Source organism: Centrocercus urophasianus, unplaced genomic scaffold (genome assembly GCF_019232065.1).
Source record: "Centrocercus urophasianus isolate 14NV4802_14NV808 unplaced genomic scaffold, USGS_Curo_1.0 seq_46, whole genome shotgun sequence".
Classification (NCBI taxonomy): domain Eukaryota; kingdom Metazoa; phylum Chordata; class Aves; order Galliformes; family Phasianidae; genus Centrocercus; species Centrocercus urophasianus.
Window position 1 is genome coordinate 2,679,500 of NW_024885044.1, and position 24,294 is coordinate 2,703,793.

The 24,294-nt window shown below is 42.3% G+C and overlaps 2 protein-coding genes across 2 annotated transcripts in view; both read left to right on the forward strand.

The window, feature by feature from the left end:
- Positions 1 to 75: 75 nt before the first annotated feature.
- On the forward strand, positions 76 to 18,856 carry RAB22A (RAB22A, member RAS oncogene family). The gene is made up of 7 exons (XM_042834431.1): positions 76 to 216; positions 1,930 to 2,009; positions 6,166 to 6,247; positions 9,122 to 9,193; positions 9,308 to 9,414; positions 11,268 to 11,377; positions 12,587 to 18,856. Exons 1-7 carry the CDS (start codon positions 181 to 183, stop codon positions 12,682 to 12,684), a joined length of 585 nt encoding a protein of 194 aa, XP_042690365.1. The 5' UTR covers positions 76 to 180; the 3' UTR covers positions 12,685 to 18,856.
- A 3,543-nt stretch (positions 18,857 to 22,399) lies between these two features.
- VAPB (VAMP associated protein B and C) overlaps positions 22,400 to 24,294 on the forward strand; it is a 34,273-nt gene continuing 32,378 nt past the window's right edge. The window contains exon 1 of the mRNA XM_042834353.1: positions 22,400 to 22,535. Within this exon, the coding sequence (XP_042690287.1) occupies positions 22,478 to 22,535 (58 nt within the window). The 5' untranslated portion in view covers positions 22,400 to 22,477. The remainder of the gene's footprint in view (positions 22,536 to 24,294) is intronic.

The following is a 24,294-nucleotide window of genomic DNA, read 5'->3' on the forward strand; positions in this document are numbered from 1 at the left end:
CCAAGATGGCGTCGGGTCCGCGGCGCCTGAGGAGAGAGACGCGTTGGTAGCGGGAGGCGGCGGCGGAGCTCCCGGTGCTCGGCTGTCCGCGTCCCTCGGGCCTCGCGCGTGCGGCGAGGAGGGCTATGAGCGTTCTGGGCCGCGTCTCTGGCGCTCGTTGAAGGTGCAGCCTGCCCGGCCATGGCTCTGAGGGAGCTGAAAGTTTGTCTGCTGGGGGTGAGTGCTCCGCGCGGGGCACGGCGGGCGAGCGGGAGAGAGGGAGGTGGCCGTGCACCCTGCGCCCTTCGCTGCGGAGATCGCCGGGCTTAGCCTTCCGGCGGCTCCGACAGCCGGGCCTGCCCTGCTTAGGGCTGGGCCGCGGCCCCGCCGAACTCGGGGCTGATCCCGGTCCCGACTGTCCGGCCCCGGCAGCGGAGGGCGGGGAGCCGTGCTGAGGGACGGGGCTCCTGACGGGACGATGCCGCTGCTGTGTTCCAGCGTTATCGCTTGAAAAGGAGCGGACGGGAGGCCCGGGCAGCCGGTGTACGCTTTCACGCTTCCCAAGCATGCTGCCTCGGGCTTGGAGGTCGCAAATATCTAAAATCAAACTTGGAAGAGAGGGAGGGAAGCAGAACTATATTTGTTTAACGGTATTTGGCTTCTGAAAGTGCATTAAGCACTAGCAATGGGGAAGGAGGAGACTTGGAGCAAAGTGACGTCGAAGTTTCAAAATCTCTGGAAGAAGCCAAGTGCTGCCGGGCTGCGGAGCTGCTGTGGGAAGCAGGGCAGTGCCCTGAGCCTTGGTCCTGTGCTGGGAGCATTGCAGGCAGTGCTCTCAGGACTCCCAGATGGCCTCTCTGCCCTTCAGAGAGAAAGCTGTATGTTTCTGTGCTCCGTGTGGTGTAAGACAACCTGGGGCGATGCAGAGTTCCTGTCTGCTCTGCGTTCCCCCTGTCCTGTGTTTCCTCATCTAAGAAGAGAAGCACCTAAGAAAGCTGATTCCCAAACTCTAAGAGCCAGGAGCTGCGTCTCCTTTTCTCTTTAAATATTTGCGTTGTTCTTGAGATTGCAAATATTATGAAGTCCAAAACCAAGGTCATACACCGTCACCGATAGGAGGGCAATTTAAGAACATGTATGAGTAGAACTTCATTTTCAGTGAAGTGTCTTTGTTTGTTTGTTTCCTTAATGCTTTGTTGATTCTGGACATGCAAAGCAAAATGCTTGTTGTTACCTGCCTGGATAAATGACTATTTGGGATGTCCAGCTGCTATTGGGAATGGTTTTGTGCATCATTTCACTCCTAGATATGCCTACTATTACTTTTTTTTTTTTTTTTTTTTTTAAACAATCAAGTTGGTGGTACAAACACAAACGTTACGTGAAATTTTTGTCATATTTTCTCTTCTTCCGTTTTCAACCCTGTAAAGTTGTATTTGAAACATGTCTCAGGTGTGCGTCATACAAGACATCTCGGGCCTTTCATTAAGCAGGGTGGGACGGCATTAGTCAGAAGTTGAAATGTGTGTGTCACATTTGTATAATTTCACATGCTTGATTGGTTTACAAAGGTGGAGTACTAAATTCAGTTTCTGTATATGCTGCTAAATGTGTTAGAAGGTCTTTCTGTGCTCTAATTCATACATGGTTTGTATACACCTGGGGTGAGGTTGAGTGACTGATAAATAAGGAATACAGATTTTTATACTCCTTGATAACAGTTTTATTTAGGAAGTTGTAACTTACAAGAAATGTTTCATTTTTCTAGTTAACAAAGAAAATAATACTTTCAATACTACAAAGAAGAGAAAATGAAATATTTGTGAACTTCTAACTTCACTGAGATTCTCTGCAGGAATGTGTTATTCCTACAAAATATTGTAAGATGGGAGGACAAAAAGAATTGTTTACAGCAAGTTTTATCTCTTTCATGTTTCTGTTCTTTTTTAGGACACTGGTGTGGGCAAATCAAGTATCGTGTGGAGATTTGTGGAAGATAGCTTTGATCCCAACATCAACCCAACAATAGGGTAAGAAACTAAATGAAATCTTCATTTGTAAGATCTGGGCCCACGTTGTGTTGCTAGTGTCAGCTAATAAAATCGTGTTAGGAGTATTTGTGTTTCTCAAATGCTATTCTTAAATTTCGAAGTCTGATTATAATGCAACTGTGACCTCCTTTTTTTGAATCAATTACAATATCAAGTCTCCAAGGCTTTTGCAGATATTAATATATTAAATCAGGTTATAGTTCTTCTCATTAATTCAGTCTGATGTTATACATTGATATGCTATACCTATTCTCTTAAGTAACAAGAAATTGCCAGTGCAGCTGCTAATGCAGCTAAGGATTTTTTTATAGGTAAGCCTCAGAGGAGCAATGATGCCTAGCTCAGATCTTCAAATAGATAAGACGGAGGACATCAGGAATTCCTGGTGTGGTTGAAAGTTTTTCTGATGATTTTTTGCCTTTTTTTTTTTAATTCTCAAAATATCTTATGAGCTGCTTTGCTCAGAAGCAATTCTTTACTTACAGGAGGACATGTCTTGATGCTGAGAAGTGTGGGGGGCATTGCATCTTCCTGTCTCAGGTGCCACACAGCCTCTACTACAGCTTTGATCAAAAAGATTCTGCTGATTAAATGTCAGCTACATCTCATCCTGTCCTTCTAAAGAATGTGGTTTCCTTGATCTTTCTCTTTTTTGCTCTCTTCCCTGCTGCTGTCCTCTTCCTGTTTTTTTCAGTATAAATACTGGTATCAAACTGCAAGATGTTCTATAGGAATTATGTTTTTATTTCAATTTTCCTGTTAACAAAGGTAGCCCTTAAGATAGATTGCTAGATTATTTTGTTATGCTTTCAAGGACTGAACGTTCTTGGCTCTCAGGCTAGCTACAAGAATGTTCTTTTTTTGGAAGACAGTGAAACTGCAGTGGGGATAGTAGCTGTAGTGCTGTTTGCTTAAGCCAAGGGCCAACCTGTTCTAAACGTTTAAGTTTAGTGTGTGCAGAAAGTTAAGACCTACTGCTCACAGTGACATAGCTGCAAGCAAAGCTTCTTGTTGAGACACTACTGAAAGATCAGTTTATTTTTTGTATTCTGTGAGGTTTTCTGAGAAATTGGGCACCTGATTTCATTCCAGATACTTTTAGAAACAAAAATAAAAACATTTTGTTATAGTTTAGTCTGCTAAATAGCTGACTAATATGGATGGTATCTACAGAGGCCTAAAGTGGTCAGTCATGCTCACACACACACATCCTGTTTGTTTGGATGCTGTGGTTTTTTCATTGTTCTTGATTTTTAATTTAAATAATAATAATAAATCTACTTAACTAGTAGGTGTTCAGGTGTGGTAACAGAATCTGCAAAGATGGGGAGTGCTTATTTATTTCTGTGGGATGCTCTGTTCTGTAGTGAGATGTGTGTGACCACACATTTAAGTTGCCTGAGTTAAACCTTGGAGTAACCTAGAGTGGATTTGCATTCTCCTCCATTTATCTCTCAAATTATTCTGAAAAAACAACTGTGCTGGTTTAGGCCCCAGGTATCTGCAAGACTGTGTAAAGCTGCAGAGCTAAGATCTGTGTGATCTGCAATGCTTTTGTTGTGACAACAGAACTCTTTGCATTCTGGAGAAAGCTTAGGAGAGTGTTTGACATTGGATCATTAGTTTTATTTTGTTTCTCCTGAAGAGAAGGCCTGGGAATACCTTGTGGTACTTTTGGAAAGTGCTCACCATTGTGGTGATGAGGATACTTTGCAGGATTTTGTTTCCTTTCATTGATTTAGTGACAGCTACAGGATTCCTGTGGTTTTCTGAAGTGACAGGCTGAAAATCTGCGTCTTTTGGTGATCTGGATAAATTAAATGGTCCAAGGACTTGGTGTTTTATACTCTGCAGTAGTAATACAACTGATCAAAGTTCCCATATGCCAGACGGTGTGAAGTTGGAAAAATGAATTATTGGATCTTTTGCTAGACCATGCTTTTATTTCCTAATTGAGACAAGGGGGTAGAAAGAATAAAGTGAGGACTAGAGAGGAGTTTTAGAGCATCTTGCAAAGCTAAAGGTGAGAACAAAGCAATATTTCCTCTGGGGTATTTGAGTGCATGAGATATGATCTTATGTTTCCTGTCCTAGTTCCACTCTTCTTAGAATATGAGCAATCATACTTCACCATGATTAATTCAAATTTGAGTGTGGGCAGCCTGTAGAAACCCTGTTAGAATTTTGGAACTTCTGTGTTGTCAGTGCTGGGGGCACTTCATGCTGCTGCTGCAGGATCTTGCATCGCACTCTGTATCCTTACATAGGCACTCTGAATGAGTGTAGTACAGGTGTTTGTGTAGTTATGGTGTTTGCTTGGAGAAGCAGCCAGGAAATCTGGAGGGATACTGCTGCTTTTCTTAGAATAACTCAAGGTTAACTCTAGTTTGGATGCTCCCAGAGCAGTTTGTCTTTGAGTTGCACTCTCCTGCTCATGCTTTCTCACTTGCTTCTGTTACACTTCTCAGAGAATTTCAGGTGGAGCTGAGCCTCTGTAGTCAGCTACCATTTGGGCATGTTGAATAGTGATGTGAAGTATGGCCATTCAATTCAAGTTGAACGCACTGGCATGGTTTGGTTTGTAGAACCAGAGAAGTTTTCAGTGAGAGTCTAATTCAGGAAGTGATGCTGAATTTCCAGCAATCTTAAAGAAACCAAAGTCTTTTGCACTTTACAGCAGATGTTCCTATCATTTTCTTTACTTTTACTCATTGCTAAAATAAATCTAGCTTATTCTACTTAAATAAATGGTAGTTACATCCTTTCTTGGTAGGGATGCTGCATTCATATATTTAGCTTCTTAAAATAACAATGAACTTTGGACAATGACATGCTCTTTGGCAAACTATCTGAGCTTAAGGAAATGGGAGAAGGTTACCTCTTAACAGAGGGAAGCATTGTGTAATTGCTCCCCTTTATTTTAAGCATGCATAATAATTTTGTCCTCCTGTAACAGTGAGACATGCTGGAAGATACCAATTCTATTCACTACAAAATTGTAATGGGCACTAAAGCTTCATGCCCTGGTAAAATGTAGGGCAAGAGAAACTGAAATTTGGAGTCTTAGATACTGACTTTTAATGTTGTCATGCTGAATGACTCTTGCTTTCTGCTTTGAATTTACGCAGTTTAATACAGTTTAAGAAGCTCTAGCAAAGGATGCCTCCAGGTTACTATCTACCATCCTGTCCAAAACTGTCAGTAGCACGTGTTTGGAAATCTGCAATATCTTGAATGATGAAAATTAAGCATATAAAAGCTGTTTAAGATCATAACATATGATCTCATATGCCTAAAGTAATCATGGCATCTAGAGATTGTTGGCTATTTGCATTCAGTGTGTTGTTTTTCTAATAAAAAATGGCTACAGGTTACAGACTTAGCAAAGAACTTTCTCTTTTAAAATATTAGATCTTAGAGTTTCCTCTATTGAGATATACACTGATTCACATTAAACAGATCAAGCAAAACACAGAAGCAGTTCAAAATGTTACTGTAGTACACTGGAAGCTGGGGGGCAGGGGCATTTGAAGAAGAGAATTTTCGTTTGTCTTCTAGATCTGCAAGAGCCTCTGCAGGCTGAGATATAATGACAGACAGGTTGTGGGAGCTGTACAGGTTGGAGACAGCGAGTGAGTTACTACTGATGTCTGTCCCCTTAACACCTACAAATGGCAATACGACTGTCCTGTGCTGTCCTCCCAAGTGTGGAATGATGAAGAATTCATTTGAATTTTAGTACCGAGATGTTAAAGAAAAAAAAAGCTGATGCCAAGGGTGAGGCTTTGATCTCTTACCCTCCAAAAGCATCCTGTACACGTTCAGATAATCCGTGGTAACAACTCCTCTTTTAAGAAAAGTGTTGTTGAGAAAGCTGACCTTTCTGCCTTTTTTTTTTGGTCATCATACATCCTTTATTTTTACCAAAAGGCTTACAGCCTGCATTCTTGTTTCTTCTGGTTTGTTAGTTGAATTTCGTCCTTTGAATAGGGCCTTTTGCCTCAGTTTCAATATTTATATATGAAAATTGTAATCAGTTGCATCTAGGGAGGAAAAGCAATTTAATTGAAATAGAAACCTGTTTAACAGTTCATGGCGGTCGTGTTCTAAGATGATGTTTTGGCGTATTTTCCAGAGCCTCATTTATGACCAAGACTGTACAGTATCAAAATGAGCTGCATAAATTCCTCATTTGGGATACAGCTGGACAGGAACGGGTAAGTAGCATCAGTATCTTTCATCCTGTCTGCATATCCCGTTCTGAGTTTGTGACGTTTTTCAACCCTACCCGAGCCCAAACCACAAAGCAGGGGAAAGAAATAATCTTGTAAAGGCTCGGTTATTTTCATGCAGTCATTTGACCTTCTGGAGTCCTGGTGAAACTGACTTGCTGGATTTTTAGTGTGGTAACACACTTGATGTCTAGAAAGTCACTCTAGTATATTTGTATTGCTTTCAGAACTCTGGATTCCAAATGACTACTGATTTCCTCCCAGCAGCATGATATAAAACCAACTTTCATCATCAGGGATGTGTTGTGTGTGTATGCATGTTATCAAAAATGTCCCAATCTTTCTATTTGCAGCAGTCAGTCAGCATCTACTGTTAATGGCATGCCTTATGTGAACACCAGAGCTCATTCAGAAATGGTAGTGTTTGAATGTGAGGCTTCTAAGCAATGAAATGAGACTTTTGAGAGAGTGGTACTCTTAAAAAAAAAAAAAAAAAAAAAAAAAAAAAAAAGTCTTACAAATGTGCCTGCAACAACTTGGCAGGAAGCATCCATTACGTATTAGCATTCCATCCTGTTTGGATTCAGCATGCTACAATCTGAGGAAGCTCTCTGTGCATGCCCAGTACGTTCTGTGTCTTTGTTTTTAGACCAAGTGACATCTCTTTAGTTTTCTTCTGTTCAAGTTGTGTGGTGTTACTGTTGTTGGTTTTGTTTGTTTTTTTGTTTTAATCCAAAAAGGAAGGATGACTTACCCTGGCTTCTGATCTGAGTTCTGTGGTATCTCTAAGGGCTATTCCATGCCACAGAGAAATTTCTGTGGGGCCCACATACTTACAAGGAAGCCAGTACTGTCACTGCCGGTCACAGCCGATCTTTATACATGCCTTGTGCTGAAACCTGCTGCGTGGTTTTCTTGCCATGCAGCACATCTGACAGTGCATCTTGGAAAGAATCCCATTTGTGGTGGTCTGGTACAGCAAGAACGTCCAAACCATTCAAGAATTGCAATCTCTAAATGATACTTATAAACACAATTCCTAATCCTGGCTTTTGGGGGAGTGCTTGCTATTTTCTACTTCTAAATCCCATTAGCAGACTAGATAGGGCAGCCCCTTGTTCTACATGGTTTCAGGGAGTGGCAAGCTAGCATTGCTGTGTGCTGGAGATGTGCACTCGTTCACTGGACCTACAGCTACATGCCTGTGCCGTTTTTGTTCTCTCATTTCTTCTGCCCTGAGTAAAGTTGGACGAAGGCTATTTAAAGGAGTTAGGATTCTTATGTTCGTGCCTAACTGTAGAAATTACATCTTAGTTCTGTCAAAATGCTAGTCAGTCAGGATGGCAAGCTGCAGTCTATGAAAAAACAGCAAAAGGAAAATGCAGTGTTCCTGTTAACATCTGTTTTGTTAATGTATTTTATCTGCTGACTGCTCTTAAGTGGAAAAATGTATCTAAGTGTTAGCAGGCAGGAAATGAGAGTTCTACAAAATCAGTGAGTGAGAGTTGGTTTGTTCCCAAGGTAAATAGTCAAATAATCAAAAAGCCAAGTTGCAACCAGTCCAAGTGGTGGTTTACCAAATATGTTTCCCTTTACATTTTAGTATTTGTGGAGGGGAGGGATTATGCCCCAATGTGAACTGAATGTCTGCCTGTGTTTTCCCATTATTAAATATTTTTCTATTCTGAACTTTGTGTTCAAAATATTGTTTTCAAAACAGAATTTGAGAGCCAAATGTAAATGGTCTGGAATTCTCCTTTATACCAAAACTTTCATGATTTATAATATTGCTCTCAGTTGAACTGTACTAAGCAAAAGGAAATTGATGTTTTATAAGAACCATAGGCCTTCATGAAAATCTGTGTTCTGTTCATGATTTTTTTCCCTGCTAACAAGATGCACAGAAGACCAGAGTTCATATGGTTACATCAGAACTGCACGTGTAGCTTATTCTGCTTCCATGAGAGCTCTGTTTCTTAGAGTAGTTGTCTGGTTCTTTTTTTAATGAGCAGAATATCACACTGGGTATTTAGGAAGTTGAGGAAAGATATTCAATCATGTACCCCCCTTTTCTGTGTTTTCTTGCTGTGATGGATTCAGAACATTATGTGAAGGTACAGACCTGGTTTATAGCCAGCAAATTCACAACCAGCTGAATATATCTTACGTAGATTTAATCTTGAATATTGCAATAACATTATTGTAAGCTTTTATTATCCAAAATGTTCCTTAAATGTCTGTTTGCAGTGGATCACACAGCTTTGTGTTTTTGCCATTTTTAGTTCTAAATATGCTTCAAGTTTCCGAGTTTTGAGGAAAAACCTGAGCAAAATCCCTGAAGCCTGAAGTTAAAAATGCTCTTTTCTTAATCTAGCATTTAATGAGTGGCACGACTTAACCACTTTTCAGCAAGGCTGGAGATAGCCTTGATCCTCTGAACAGCTCAGATCAGCAGATATCAGTACACTAGCTTTCTTGAATTACTTTTTCCAAAAGCACTGGCAAGAATAAAAAAGTTCAATTTTGATTTTGTTCCACTCAAAGTTGAGTGTATATCCTGTGGGTTTGTCTGTTTATAACTGGCCTACTAAAGGAGAGATTTTCGTTCAGTCAAAATCAAGTTGGGCTGCTTGCTTTTTATGGTAGGTGTGCTGCTGATCCCCAAGCTATTTATTGGTTGGCCTTCATATAATAGTGCTGTTATGGAAGCTTACATGTTCTGTTGTGCTGGTTCTCTGCAAAGAAAAGCTTTGTGCTAATGTTAAATTTTAAAATAATTTTCTCTCATTTTAATATTAAGAAGCAAATTCAGGAGATCAGTGAAAAATCAGATTCATAATATATTATTTTTTTTTCTAGTTTCGTGCTTTAGCCCCAATGTACTACAGAGGGTCAGCAGCTGCCATTATAGTTTATGACATCACGAAAGAGGTAAGAAATTCAATAAATTCAATTGTTTTTTTACTCAGCATTACCAATTCTTCTTTTCATGTTATGAAGCAGTTCTGGCTCCTAATTAATTCTGTTTTTTTCCTGCCACATCAGGAAACTTTCTCAACATTAAAGAACTGGGTTAAAGAGCTTCGACAACATGGACCTCCAAACATTGTTGTAGCTATTGCAGGAAATAAATGTGATCTTAACGACGTAAGGTAAATGATTGGTGACAGTTTGGAGCCTTCCTTTCAGAGACAAGCTAATAGTGCTAAAGGTGCTATTTTTAAGATTTCAAAGCTGGTAAAAGATTTAGAGCAATTTAAGCTTTTTTTTTTTTTTTTTTTTTTTTGCACTGCCATTTTAGTTTCACAAGGACTGAGCTATTCCCACTGCCAGAAATCTTGGTTAGTTTGCCTTTGTTTTTCTTGCCCACATCCTTCTCTTTGTTGGTGTGAGTACATGTGTGATTTAGCAGTAAATCAGGCTGTAAAATTGATCTACATTAAAACAAACCAATTTTAAAAAGGAAAACTTATCCATGTGTATTTATCTCACAACATGATAACTTGCTAGCATGGCAGAGGAGAGGCAGCAGGGTTACGAATGAGAAGTTTACAGGGAGACAGGATTACCTTTCTGGTGGCAGTGCCAAGTTACACGAGCTTAAAACTGCCTATGAAACTACAGTGTAATACAAGCTGTTTACCTCCTTCTATAAGAAGTACTCCTGTCAATCTGTAACACCTCATTTTGTTATGAGAAACGTCAAGCCTGTTGGAAAGCATTGTGTAGATTTTTCTGACTTGCTTGTTCAGGTGCCTTCCCTCACTGCTTAAGCATTAGGGTGGAATTGGCTGTGGTTGAATGGTTGCAGGGAGTGGGAAAAGTTTTTGAGAAACTTTATGAACAGCCGAACTTTCAAGCAGGCATGTATTAAAAACAAAAGAAGCCCTTTATTATTCATATCCTGGTTAAATAACCCAGAATTCAGAACGAAGGTGTGTGCAAGCTCCTTGTTTTTAGCTTTCATTGGAAAAGGTACTGCAGCTGCTGTCTCATGAGAGACAGATGGTTTTGTGTTTAAAGAACCACTGCAAAGTTGGTATAGTTTTACAAATTGTTCCTATATTTTAGTTACCTAGCATGCTGTAATAACCTGATAGAAATAGCATGTCCCCTGGAGTCAGTATGGAATAAGATTATTTATGTGTCAGTTGTAAGGCATGCAGTATGAAGTCTTGCACTTATTTCTTGGTCCTTAGGTGGAGCTGTAAATCATGTAAACATTGCAATTGAAGCTAATGAGTAAGAGTCCTTGTGATGAGTAAGATTCCTCTCCTTATGAGAGGCAATATCTGAGACACTGTCCTGAAGGCAGTGTTCTAGTGTCCTGATGTCCTAAGTCTCTTGTTACTGAAAATAGTTATGTGTTTTAGAAACATTATGTAAAGACATGGAGAGCATAATCTTCTCTTTATTTGCTGGGGTTTGGTTTGGGTTTTTTTTCTGTTGTTGAAGGAAATACTGCATTAGCAACCTGCCTGCTTGAGGGTGTAAAATACTTATTTTCACTTCTTGGCTCTGTGGTTTTGTGCACAGTCTCAGTAAGTTCCTGCTCCCAGCTATGTCTTCACTGCTTCATGTAAACTAAATGCTGTGCTAATGATCTGTGCAGCGCTGAGAGATGCCTGGTTTTCTAAGCAGCTGTAGGAAATCACTGGATTAGGGGAGCAAACATGAGGGTCTTTTCAGTGCGTCTAAAATTTGTATGTGTGGGGAAAAAATAAACTGCTCTCAGTGATTGATTGCAGACCTACGCTTAGAGTAGTCAAGAATGAAACTCCAGTGTCATGTCAGATGGCCTTGTTAGTTTGTGCTTTAGGGATGCTCCTGCCCCTAAACAAGGAGACAGCACAGTGAAAAATGGGTATCAATTTCAGGATGAGGGTGATGCAAAACAGGTAATACAAAATACTCATTAAACATGACACTTAAAAGCTTAATCAGTCTCTTAAAGTTCCGAATTAAGTATTTTTCTACATGCAGTTCTTTCTTTGCTTCTTTTCAGGGAAGTCATGGAAAAAGATGCTAAAGACTATGCAGATTCCATTCATGCAATATTTGTAGAGACAAGTGCGAAAAATGCAATAAACATTAATGAACTCTTTATAGAAATTAGTAAGTATTTAAACAGGTAATGTGTTCTTCTGCAAGCAGCTCAAGTAGAAATTTGATACTGTTTGTTTTTTGTGCTATTTAGGCAAGAGTTTCCTGATGTAAGTGTGACATCCAAATATGAATACTAACTGCAAAATGAGGTGCATATATTTTTCATGGTCTAATGGCTTCTGAAGGTTCCATCTAGGGACTTTACGTGTACTTTCATGCTGCTGGATAAATAGCAGTCAGTGTCATCTTACTGTGTCTGTAATTGAATGATGCAGTTAATACTTCCAAGGTTATGGAAGGGACAGTAAATGGTGTGGCGAATATCCAGACTTCATACAGCTCATGAAATGAATTGAATTCTCACTCTTGGTGCTTGTACTTAGTCCCAAGTAATGCATTTTCAAAAACATAAGAACTGAAAATAATAGATTACTGCCTAAGGAAGAGCACCTAGTGTGTGTATTTTCCAGCAGTATTTTTGTGATACCTCACTTTTCAATTAAATGGCAAATCTTTTCTGTCTCATTCATGGCAGAGGATGATGGCAAACACTTTTTTCCATGTATGAATGAAAAACAGTATTCCTAAGTGAATAAAGTATTATTTGTAGGATATGTTTCAGGCAGCAGCACCAGTATACAGATATCCTGTTTCTCAAATAAAAAGACATTTCTTGTTCTTGTAAGCAGTTCAGTATATTGAAGCTGATGTCAAAAGTATGTCCTGTATATAAGCTTTGTGGTTTACTGACTTTAATAGTTGTTCTCTAAACTAAAAATTTCTGTTGAGTAAGCTATGGAATAATTTCTTAAATCCCTCTCAAGAAGAATGCTCAACCAGGAATGGTCAGCTTCAAACGCTTACTGGGTGACTGAAGCAGCTATTCTTAGAAGCATTTTGGTGTTAAGCCTGATGCAGGTGGTCTGCTGGGGAAAGGCAGATCAAGAGCAGAGAGTTTCCAGAAGGTACTGCATCCTGCAGAGTATATTCTCTGGATGCTCCTATGCTTTAGGACTCTGAGACAAGGTTAGCCAGAAGCTTGAAGTTAGCTTATGCTGCTTCACTTTTATTTGTGGATCCATACTTCTAACACAGTACAGACTGTTAACTGCCATTCTTATGTTCTGCACTAATGACGTTTTGACCTGACATACACTGAATGAAAAGAGTAAGTTTCAAATATGTTTGCCATAAATGTCTTTTTCTGCCTCCTTGTAGGTCGTAGAATCCCATCAACTGACACCAACCCCCCATCTAGTGGTAAGGGCTTCAAACTTAGAAGACAGCCGTCGGTGACAAAGCGCAGCTGCTGTTGACTGGTCCATTTGAAAATCAGACTTGTTTATACAGTAGGTGGTCTTGGAAGTTAATAGTTCATGTTGGATTTATATTATCAGTCTTAGATCTCTATCTGCTGGTGTTCATACGCCCATGGTCCAGTAAAAATGGACCAGTTCATCTGACATCTGTATGCTCGCAGAAAAGACTGCCATGGTATGTCAGCCTGTTTACTTACAAAAAGTTGTAGTATCTCTTGCATTCAAAGGGAATCCATCATCACTTCTTTGGCCTTGCTTAAAAGGAAGCTGACTATGAATGGTTGAACTGAAATGTTTAGTAGTTTTGTAATTGAGATTGTGTTTTTGTAAAAAGGAAAACGAGCACTTTTGTGGGACTTGGGGGTGGGTGGAAGGAGTCTGGATTTTGAAGTTTAGTGAGATGTCGCTTCTTCTTTTCTTCAGTGAGCCTTATTTGAAATGTAAGTGTAGCTAATCCAAAGTACAGTGGGACAGTTGTGTTTGAGGTGGCTACAGAATAAGCAAATGAAGGCAGATAACAGTCAGATCAGTCCGTCCACTCCCCAGGACCCATTTGCACTTTTTATTTAAAGATAAGCAGCGGGGGTGGGGACGCATGCAACAGACCTTAAACCACGGACAATCTTTTTTTCTGTGCTGACTTAATCATTTTGAGGCAAACTGATATGCTCATAGGCATCTTCTTCTTGTTACAAGTTTTTGACGTAAAGCTGTTGGTCAAAGAAAGCCTAGGTGTAGTTCTGACTAAATGAAGTGATTGCTGACTAAAAGCAGATGCTGTAAACAGATGCTTCCAATAGTTCTGATAAGACTTAAAAGATCTGGGGGAAGCCTTTAACTGCTTAGCATGTGTAAAGTGTTCATATTATATTTATGAGACCAGTGTTTAAAATATTATAAATTATGTAAAAACTGTCTTTAAAAATTTGCAGTCTTATTTGCTCCTTCCATTCCACACCTACATGTGCACTCCTGGGGTTCTCCATCAGGTTTTTTTCTCCACCATCTTTTAGATATCCTTGCTGTAATTTCTTCCAGAGACGGGCTGAAATTAGTTCTCTTTAAATCACGTTTGAAAGGTCCAATAGAGGCTGCTGTTGGTGCAGTGTGAGGTCTGTCTGTTGAACAGGTTTTCATCTTGGTGCACCCAATCATTCTTGCTTTGGGCACAAAAGTGCAAATAAAAAGTAAAAAAAAACCTTAAGACACGTGGTGATGTAGATCATTACCTCTAAGTTCCTGGGCCTTTTTTTACCTGCTAGGGTTGGGGTTTTGTTTCTTTTATTGTTTTGGTGGGGCTCTTTTTCTTTCTCTCTCTCTTTTTTTTTTTTTCTTTCAAATTCAATGTTTAGCTTATTGTGTTGGTTTTAGTGTGCTTGCAATTAAACCATAGATTGACCATACCTTTTTGTGCTTTTTTAGTTTTATTTTTGCTTTTTTCTTTCCTACTGGCACTGTTGAGGTTCTTTAAAAAGACTCAAGTAATCAAGTACATGCTAATATGTTGTTAAGCTTTAGTGTGAAAATGAGGTTTGTTCTGTTTGCAGTCTGGCTTTCTATCATCTGAAGTATTTTCTCTGAAGGAAACACAGAAAAGCAGACTTCATACCTTTCTTGCAGTTCTGATCTTGAATTACTCCAGTTAGTGGAACCATGGGAAAGGCTGTTGTTTCAGATTGCCCAAATGTTGAAGTGAAACTGCTTTTAAAGACTGTGCCTATGTAAAATGACAGACTGTTGATGTAAGTTGGTTTGAGCCAAGGTAACTGTTTGTTGATCAGTTGGCTTTAGCTGCAAGCTGACGTGCAGTCCTCTGGATGAGACACACGTTCAGTGTCTCATTTTCGTTAGAGGAAAATGGTTTCTTCTGTATTAGTTTTAGGCCATCTGCTTCCATTTTGTACTAGGCTTGCTGAAATTAATTATATTTTGTCCCAACGTAACTTCTCTATTTGGGGGCAGATTAGCCTTTGAGTGTTTGAAATACTGATGATCAACCATTTCAGCTAACTTATTAATCATTTTGTGAAGGAGTTGTTGAAAAAGCGGAATAAAACTGAAGTCCTGAGGTTTGCCTTTCTCTTTAATGAATGGCACTCATCACAGAGACTGGATTTTAAAATGCTATAAAAGGGAAGTGATTGCTGCACAGAGTGTTTTGAAGGGGCAGACATCAGGTTTGTAAAAAGCTGATGAGCTGTGTGTCATAGTGTTGATCTGGAGCATTTTTTAACTGACAGAACATTACTATTTCTGCTTCTAAACAGTACCAACTCTCTGCTCAGAAAGAATAGATCTGTACAAAAACGTCATTTGATAAATAGTTTATTATTTAGTTTTGGAGCTATTTCAATGTGCTGCCTAAGTTTTGGAGAGGGGTCTTCATCGTTCCCCATGAATTCTCTGTCTCTTAAATGACCTGTGATGCTCTTGATCCGTGCTGAGTAGTTTTGTAGTGTATTTTATATGTGTTTAAAGCTGGCATGCTAAGTGCCTAGGTAGGTGAAATGTGGAAGCCTGTGCTTAACAAAACACAGAGGCATTTAGTAGCCAAACTACTGAAACTTGTAATAGGTGCTTTAACAAGTTCTAGGAGAATTCTGACAACTTTTGCTGTTGACAGGGAGGTAAAGACTTTTTATATTGTTAGATACATGTTGAAGCAAAACAAATCATTGCACTTTAAATCCCTCCTGACTTCAATGAGACCTTTTCTGGAAGTGCCACAGTATCAGGCAGATAACAGCTTAGAAGGGGTGCTCAGCTTAAACTCATTTTTAATATGTTGGTGTATGTAATACAATCTAATGTTACCAGCCTGCTCAAGAAAAAAAAATAAATCTATGTGCTTGGGAAGAGAGTAAGTATCAGGCATAGACAACATGAGTTCACAAAGGGAAAGCCTTGCCTCGGTGCTTTGATCTCCTTCAGTGGCAGACCACTTGCTTGGTCTGTGAGGGAAAGGCAGTAGATGTCCTTCTGGATCACAATAAGACCTTTGATGCTTTTCCTCACATCATCCTTATGGACAAACTGTCCAACTGAGTTGATAAACTGGCTTGATGGTAGAACTGAAAGGTCTGTAGATGGAGCTACGTCTGGTCGGTGGCCAGTCTTTAGCACTTCCCAGTGTTCACTTCTAGAGCCAGCTCTGCTCAACCATTTAATCAACAACCTGGGTGCAGGAGTGGAATGCAATCTCAGCACATTTGCTGACGACAATAAACTGGGAGGTGCTCATGCCTGGAGGACAGGAGACCTTGCAGAGAGATTAGATAGATTGGAGCATTGGGTGGTTGGCAGTGGCATGAATTTCAGCAACAGTAGAATGCTGGGTGTTGCACTTGGGGCAGAGCAGTGCCATATGCAGGTACAGGCTGAGAGACAAGAAGCTGGAAAGAGCAGCAGAAAGGGACCTGGGAGTGCTGGTGACAGCAGGCTTACACTGAGCCAGCAGTGTGTCCTGGCAGCCAAGAGAGCAAACTGTGTTATGGAGTGCACACAGCATAGCTGGCTGGTCAAGAGGTGCATCTCCTGCCATATTTAGAGCTGGTGTAGCCTCACCTTGGATATTGTGTGCAGCTCTGGGCTCTGCAAGTTCTTACCCATACATCAAAATTGGCTCAGGAATCCTTTACTGGCATTGGAGAACTACAGACAAGACTGAGAGGGGATCTTACCAACCCTTGTAAATATCTTCAGGGCAGATGAAGTGGCTCTTTTCAGTGGAGCCCAGCGACAGGACGTGGGGCAGTGGGCAAAATGGGGACACAGGAAGTTCCATATGGAATTGAGAAAATATTTGTTTAATTTGAGGGTGAGGGAACACTGGAACAGCTGCCCAGAGAGTCTCCTCTGGAGATATTCAAAACCTGCCTGAATGTTTTTCTGTGCTTTAAATCTTGGTTAGCCCTGAAGTGGTTAGGCAGTTCAACTCAGTGATTTTCATAGGTCTTTTCCTGAACTATTCTATGTTCACATCACATCTCTGTTAGTAGATCACATCCCTGCTAATGTTAGGCAAAATAAGAATCTGTTGTCAATCACTAATCTAATATTTCTTAGCAGTGTTTTAGAACAGAAGAACATCAGCTGACCTTTTTAGAGTTCTATGACTCCAGCACGACGAAAGAAAGAAGCTTCAAACTATATCTTTGTTTCTTATGCAAGTGTTCAAGTGCCAAAACACATTTCTCTGTAACTGTTAGGCCTTCTGACGTCAACACTTATTTTTAAAAAATCCCTTTTGATCTTCTGGTAGTCTTGAAAATTTGCATGCGAACTCTTTTTTATCAGTTAGGATCAAAAATGTTTGACCTGCCAAAATCGAATAAGTGTTACCAGACTGTCCATGAAGTGTCACTGATCGTTAGGTTTTTTGAGGGACGTGAGACTATCCTGAGCATATTGATGGGCTTCGTCTCTGACATGTTCAAGTCATCCTTTCCTTCTTTCCTTCTCCTCACAGTTTTCCCCTCAATTTTTAGGTGTACATGCTGTAAGCAGCTATTTCAAAATCCTTACAGGAGTTTTAGTAGCTCAGAGTTATTTGATGCCTCCTATTTTGCATGGAAAATCAAGGCACTAAGATGAGTTTGGCCCCCTAAAAATTGGTACAGCATTTACTGAAACTGTCCTTGTTCTAAAACAGAAATTTCCTAGAAGAAATGGTTCTGCTCTTCCCTTTGCATCATCCTGCAAGTTAGGAGCTTTAAGTTTTTGCTGAAACACTAACTGCTTTATTCAAGAAAATTGGGTTTTTCTTTCATTCCTGTCAATGTTTTTAAACACAAGTTACTGAACAAACCAACTGCTATTCCTGTTCTAATGCTGAAGGATACAGACAAGCTTTTGTGCTGTTCTTTTCATTTGTATGGACAGAAGACACCATCCAGTTGTTGCACTTTGGTTTGAGATGCAGCAAACCTTTGATAAATTCACTGCTGCTTTCTTGCTTCATTTTGTCACAGTGTGAATTTCCTGTTATTAAATCCATTATGTTTTCTTGACTATTTATTCTTTGTGTCCTTCTGGGATTTAGCCAAGAAAAGTTGACAAGTGTCTTTTTCTCCTCAAGAGTTCAAGAAATATCTGTCATAGCAGCAAATATTTGTGAACAAAATGGTCATCTTTAGAGCAGCTTTATGAAATCGTCGAGAAATCATAGCAGCTGAGACATGTAGCACTGCTTCACTATACTAGATGAGAGGGCAAGAAGCACTTTCGTCTAGAGGAAGTAAATTATTGTAAAGCCTAACAGCATCATGTGAAGTATAGAAACGATTAACTTCTTTTGTACTTGGTATTTCTGAATATAGTGCATCCAGCATTGAAATTGTGGCACAGTGAATTGACATAAGACTCAGAAATGGAGGATATTTAGCTGTAAGACACTTAAGACTTCTTGGCAATCTTCCCCTTTGCACCCTCTCATCCCCCAGTATGATGAAGAAAAAAGGGAATCATTCTGGAAGTGTCTAAACAAAAACTTTACATTTGCATTTGTGTATTTGGGGCACAAGGATCACCTGATGTGCATTTAGCTCTTGCGGTGTAATAAATGCATGCCTGTAAAATTAAGCGTGAAGGTTAACTTGGAATCAGCAGTTGTTATCCCTCTTAAGAACCATCTGCCTTTTCCTTATGGTATTGAGTTAACCTGGTAAAAAGATGGAAGGATCTGTGCCTTCTTATTGTGGTGTCTCTTACTGCAACAAACTAAAGCCGCTCAAAGTTACAGAGCATCTGCAGCACTGTAAACTGCACAAATTTACTACCATTGCTTCACTGCATGAAACGTAGTCAGATCACGAGTGATGAAATCGTACAGTGATGAGTTCCCAAGCTAATGAATGTTCTGAGACTTTTCTAGTCTTCTCTTGGGCTGGTCCCGAGGGCGTGTACAGGTTTGTCTGTATTGTTGGTTTGTAGATGCTAATGAGGAAAACCAGACTTTAGTTTTCTCCTTTTAGTTTGTATTGTTATACTGCCATGTAGTGCGTAGAATGAAGATTAAGAAATGTTGGTTTGGCATAATGTAAACGGCATTTTCAGCTTACGCGTTCATAATAAACTTTTATAGTGTAATAACATGCTAAATCACTACCAGTCCAATGTATTGTGCAAAAAAGGTGTAAACATTTTATTAATAAAAAGCCCTGTTTATAAATGTGCTGGCCTTGTTTGAGTGGTTCCAGAATTCTCAGTGTTGTCAGAAATAGTCTCTGTAGTAATAGAATTGTAGAAGAGGAATGTTAAGCAATACCACTGCAAAGTGAATGTAAGTAGTAGTTCAAATAGCTGTTTTCCAAAAGCTATCACTAGTGATCATTCAGAAACTGAAGCTTTTCCATGGTTTATGTATACACAGACAAAAGACAAGCTTGCACAAAAAGGGATGGAGAAAAAATGGCAGAGAGAATGCAGCTTTTGTCTCATGCTTCCTTTCTTTGCAGCGTGATGTCTGAGGAACTGCAGGCCACACACAGCCTTGTCAGCTTGTGCAAGGCCTGACACATTCTAATGGGATCAAGTTATTTAATACATTGCCTTCAGCTTAGACTGCATCAGAAGTTGAATTCTTGACTGCTTAGGCCAGGTTCCTGTCAATCAGAAATGTCAAGTGCTTTTAATATCTGCACAGTGTTCTGGGGGGCTGTCATGCTGGAAGGGGTTCCGTTCTGATTTGCTGGTACAGCTAGCTGGTTGCTTGCTTCCTTTATTCTTTGTGGTTCCTTTGAACTGCTTTGGTTATGTACAGCTCAAAAATATAAACTTGGCTAGAGTTATCTCCCTTGTCTTGTGCAACGACTAAAAGACATAGTTTTATTGTTTCAGCATGATGCAATTGAACATAGTAACAGCAGCCTTCAAAAGCGTGACCCCAAAAGATCCTGTTCCTAATACTGCTCCTTCACTGAACCTTCACCTGAAATTCCTGTATCCTGGTTTTCGTGTAATGTGGATAGTGACTGCCATAGATTTTAAAGTAAAAGAAAAGCATTCTTTAAAACTGCTACAGTCCAAAGCTTCCTTAATGCCCTTCAGAGTTTCCCAGTGCTGTTTGTCCCGATTTGCTCCTTCTGTTAATCAGAAATGCACGTTGGCAACGTGTGCCTTCCAGCCTCGTAGTGGCTGGACTGTTAATGAGACGAAGGTTGTTTTGTTAACTGATGAAGGTGGGGCATTGCAGGTGGTTTTGTGATGCATATCCATTTCAGTTACTCTGATCTGAACAATACTGACTGTGTGCACATTTACATGCAACCAAAAAACTACTTTCATTGGACTTGGTAAGTTGTTAACTTTGCATAAAAAAACTGCTGAGTTCTATGTATGTTTCAGCATGAATGAAAACAGGAGAATCCTTGCTATCCAAGCAGGTAAGTTCAGAGCTGTGCTCAGTGCAATCTGCCTTTGTAAGGTGATCCAGCCTTGCACATCCTTTATCATCCAGCACTTAAGGCTGTACTTTATACTGTCAGAAAAAGCAGAACGTGGCAGGGTGCAGGCAGCAATGCTGAGCTGTTGTTTACTTTGGGGAATTTTATTATGTATGACTGTACGTTGTATAAGGTTTCCTCTGTCTTATTCCTCATTATGTTCCAATTAACTTGTAGATATATATATATAAAGCTTATCTTTTTCTACCAATTACTTGGAATGTTTATGGACAGCTATGTTTTATAGCTCAGTGAGGGAATCTGTTTATAAAAATAAAACAATCTAAAAGATTGTATGGGAGAAGATAATGTTTTCAGAGTATCAGCCAAGAAAAAGCTCTACTCCAAAGTGTGTGTGAACCGAATTACTTCTTGAGATCTAATAAAATGTTATGACATAAGCTGTAGTTTATAGCATAAAGTAGACCCCTCAAAATAGCAAAATTAATAAGGACATCCTAGGCTCCAAATCTAATTAAGTAGAATTGCACAGATGTAGAAAGAAAAAAAAAAGCAACCAAAAACAACAAGAAAGAAAAGCCAACTTGCATTTATGACGTTGTGGCCACCTTTTCTCCAACACAGAGAAGGAAGTTAAGGAAGAACAGCAGTACGTGTATTTCAGCTTTTTGCTACCTGCGGCTGAAACTTCGAACGACTCCTCCTGATGTATTCATTGGCTAGAAAGTGATACCAAGTTTCATTTGTATCATGTGAAATGAAGTTATACAAAATACATATAGGAGTTATATTGTTTTGGTGTGGAATGAAAGTAGTTGCAACAACTGCGAAGGACAAAACACGTTTGTAGATCACACTGGATGAAAAATACAGGTTTTCATGGACAAGAGCAGCTGAAGTGTTGATGTGGTATAAATACTGCAGACATACTGTGCAGACTTCCTTACAGCGTTGAATGTCATCGTCCCATTTAGTGGTGTTAATTTTAACATGTCCATCAGTCATTTGCCACTGTTTGCATTGCCAGCAGTGCCAACAGCCCTTTTCTTCCAGATCTTTTTACTCATTTTGTCTTTTTTTGGCAAACCAGCCGCTGTTAGAACTTGCTCTAACATAACTGAGTGGTGTAATAGTTGGTATTCCTCGGAACACTTATATCTGGATAGGATTGCTTTTAGTCCCTGCAAATGTGGTATCATCCCCTCCGCAGTCCCACGTATCCCAAGTGCAGCAGCCTAATAAACACTTTTTGTGTGTATATAAGCTATTTTTAACTCGTCTCTGAGCGATCAGGTTTTAGGACCTTAAAGCCTTGGTCTCCACGAGCTCTGCTCCATCAGCACACCCCGCTCCATCTGTTGTGTTACAGAAACAGTTTATGGATTCTTACGAACTGTAGGAATGTTTAAGAGCAGTGGGTATGATGAACCCAAACGCTGCTGTGCTGCCCTGGCCTAAGGCCACCAATAAAGCAGCATTTCATCTTAAACCAACCTGTAAATTTAAGTCATTTTATAGCGAGTTTAAAAAAAAAAACACCTGCTGTTTTCTAGCGTTTACTGTTGGAGAGCCTCAAAACCACTACTGACTTTTAAGCATGCTTTTATTGATGACCAAGTTAGCGTTTCCCAGCGCTTGATGACAGTCCCGGCTCGCAGTAGCGTTTCCCCGGTCCCGTAACGCCCCGGCCCTGCGCTCGTGCCCTCGCTGCCTTCAGATCTCACTGCGTGCAGAGCCGCTCCCTGGCGCTGCTCGCCCCGTCGTTGTTCCTTTCCCTCATCGCGGAGGAGCTCCCGGAGCAGCTGAGTCACGGGCGGCCCCGCAGCGCAGCTCCGGGCACCGCCACGCCCGGGGCTCCGAACGGCGCACGCTGCGCGTACGGAACTGAGGGCTCAACCAGCCGGCCGGTAACCCGCACCGCCCGGAAACGAGCGTTTTCGGTGATAAAGAACTTTGCAGGCTATCTCTCGCTCTCTCGCCCTCGCCCCGTTCGGGCACGCCGAGCTCCCCAGCCCGGCTCCCCGCCGCCCTCTGCCCGCCCCGGCGGGATCCGCCCCCGTCCCCGCGGCGGTGCACGCGCCATCCGCAGCCCGCCCCGCGCCGCTCCGCGCTGCGCCATCCCCGCCCCGCGCCGCCCCTCCGCTCCGCGTCCCTTCCACGGCGCCGCCCGCCGTCCTCCGCCCGGCCTCGCTCCGCTCCGCCGCCCGCAGCGCCGCTCCGTTCGCCGCCTCAGGGCCGCTCGGTGGGGGGTGAAGCGCAGCGCCCAGGCGCACCGCCCCGCCCGCCCTCCTTTCCTCCCTCCCCTCTTCCTTCCTTCCCCTCCCTCCCTCCCCGGCCCTTCCTCTCTCCGCCTGGTGCCGCCACCGCCGAGGAGGAGGAAGAGGAACATGGCGAAAGCGGAGCAGGTCCTCAGCCTCGAACCGCAGCACGAGCTCAAATTCAAAGGTACGCGGCCGCCGCCCTCCACCGCCGCCCCGCTCCGGCCCCGCGGATCCGGCGCTCGCGGGCCCCGCTCCGGCGGCAGCCATTTTCCGTTGGCCGGGGCCGGGCGCCGCCGCGAAAATGTCCTTCAGCGCCGCGGCCTCCCCGCATCCCCGGGCGGGGCCGGCGGAGAGGCGGCTCCCGGCGCGCGGCCCCGCGGGCTCCTCGCCGCCCCGGGCCTCTGCCCCCGCCGCCCGCACCCACCCCGTGCCGCGGGCTGCACCGCGGGGCCGAGGGCGCCCCGAGGGAAAAGTGCGCGGAAGGAGGGGGGGGGGCGGTCGGCCGCGGGGCCCGGTTCCCGGCGGCGCGGCCCCGCTCTTCCCCCGGGCCGACCTTCCCCGTAGGGCGTGGGCTGCTGCGGCCGCCCGGGCGGGCCCGAAGAAACAAGACGGAGGGGGGGAGAAGGGAACCGCAGGCGTCGGGAGGGGCCTCGGCCTCCGCGGAGGTGGGGTGGAAGGAGAAGGTTTTCCAGCTGACGTAGCGCGGGGCCGCTGCCCGCTGAGATCCGGCCCCGAGGCGCTGCGGGACGCGGGAGCTGTCGGGGAGCGCGTGGTTGTGGCGTCTCCGTGCGGGGAAACCCGCGGGCTCGGCGGCGATCCCGGCTGCATTCTTTGTGGTGAGCGCCGTAATAACGCTGCGAGCCTCTGAGGTGCGTTCTCTGTGAGCGGTCTGCCCGCGCAGAACTCCGTTTTTTTGTAAAATAAAGATTTCGGATGGATTTGAGTTACTGCTGGCCTCGAAATGCCAGGGTTGTAACCTGGCAGATAGTGCTGCTGTAACACAACGCTCAGGGATTACCAGTAAGCATTCGGCAAGTTTATTTATGCTCCCGGAGTCAGAGGTACTTACTCACAGCTTTGTATGGTACCTGGCCAATAGCCTTTATTTAAAAATAGTGATTTATTTGCTGGCGCCTGGTTAAAGTACTCGTTATCTAAAAGGCTTTCGTGTAATTCTTTACGCTTAGGGGATGTCTCTACCCGGTTTTAGCAATAAATACATCAGGACTAACAGTGCAGAGTGGGCTCATCAAAAAAGCCTGGTAATAAATGCTGGCTGGAATGAATATGTCCTTGTGGTAAGCCAAAGTGTTTGCATGTTGTTATGGCAGCAGAATCAAACGTGCTTAAGAAGTAAACTGTTGTTCCAGTATTGTTTATGTTAAGGGCTGATTTTTGTCTTGTTCTGGGTACAAGTAACCTTACTTCCAACCAGAAGGCAGATCCAAACAGGTGGGCAAAACATGGGCCCTGAGTTGGTGCTGATCAGCAGTGAGATTGCAATTGTGGTTCAGGGCTTTGCTTTCAGCACAGCAGGTACAGAACCAGGCTAGCTGCTGCTTGTTGGGGCAGTGCTGCTGGGTCAGCCTGCATGGCCTCTGCTGTCGGGAGCCACTGATGTTAAATCCACCAACCACAGAGGTTTTCTGTGCCCAGTCTTCAGCCAGCAACATATATTCCTTGTAATGTAAAGCACAGCTTGACTAGCTGCAAGTAGCAAATGGCTTAATTTTAATGTGTGCTTAAATATTAATGTTCAGACAGGCTTAATGCTGCAGATAGCCTTCATCTGCCTTGCCCATAAATTCTGCCCTACGGTCCTTCCTGACAGGAGTGCTGACCGCTGTCCTTCATTCAGGAAGGACCCATTTGAAGCTTTCACCGAGCAACTTCTGCCCTGAGAAATCCCTATCCTGCAGTTTGTGATGGCACATTGCCTGGCA

Excerpts from the sequence above, each read along its gene's own strand:
- RAB22A (XM_042834431.1), top strand. The coding sequence starts at position 181 with ATGGCTCTGAGGGAGCTGAAAGTTTGTCTGCTGGGG. Across the intron at positions 9,415-11,267 it reads TGTGATCTTAACGACGTAAG|GGAAGTCATGGAAAAAGATG; the intron begins GTAAATGATTGG and ends GCTTCTTTTCAG. Across the intron at positions 11,378-12,586 it reads TGAACTCTTTATAGAAATTA|GTCGTAGAATCCCATCAACT; the intron begins GTAAGTATTTAA and ends GCCTCCTTGTAG.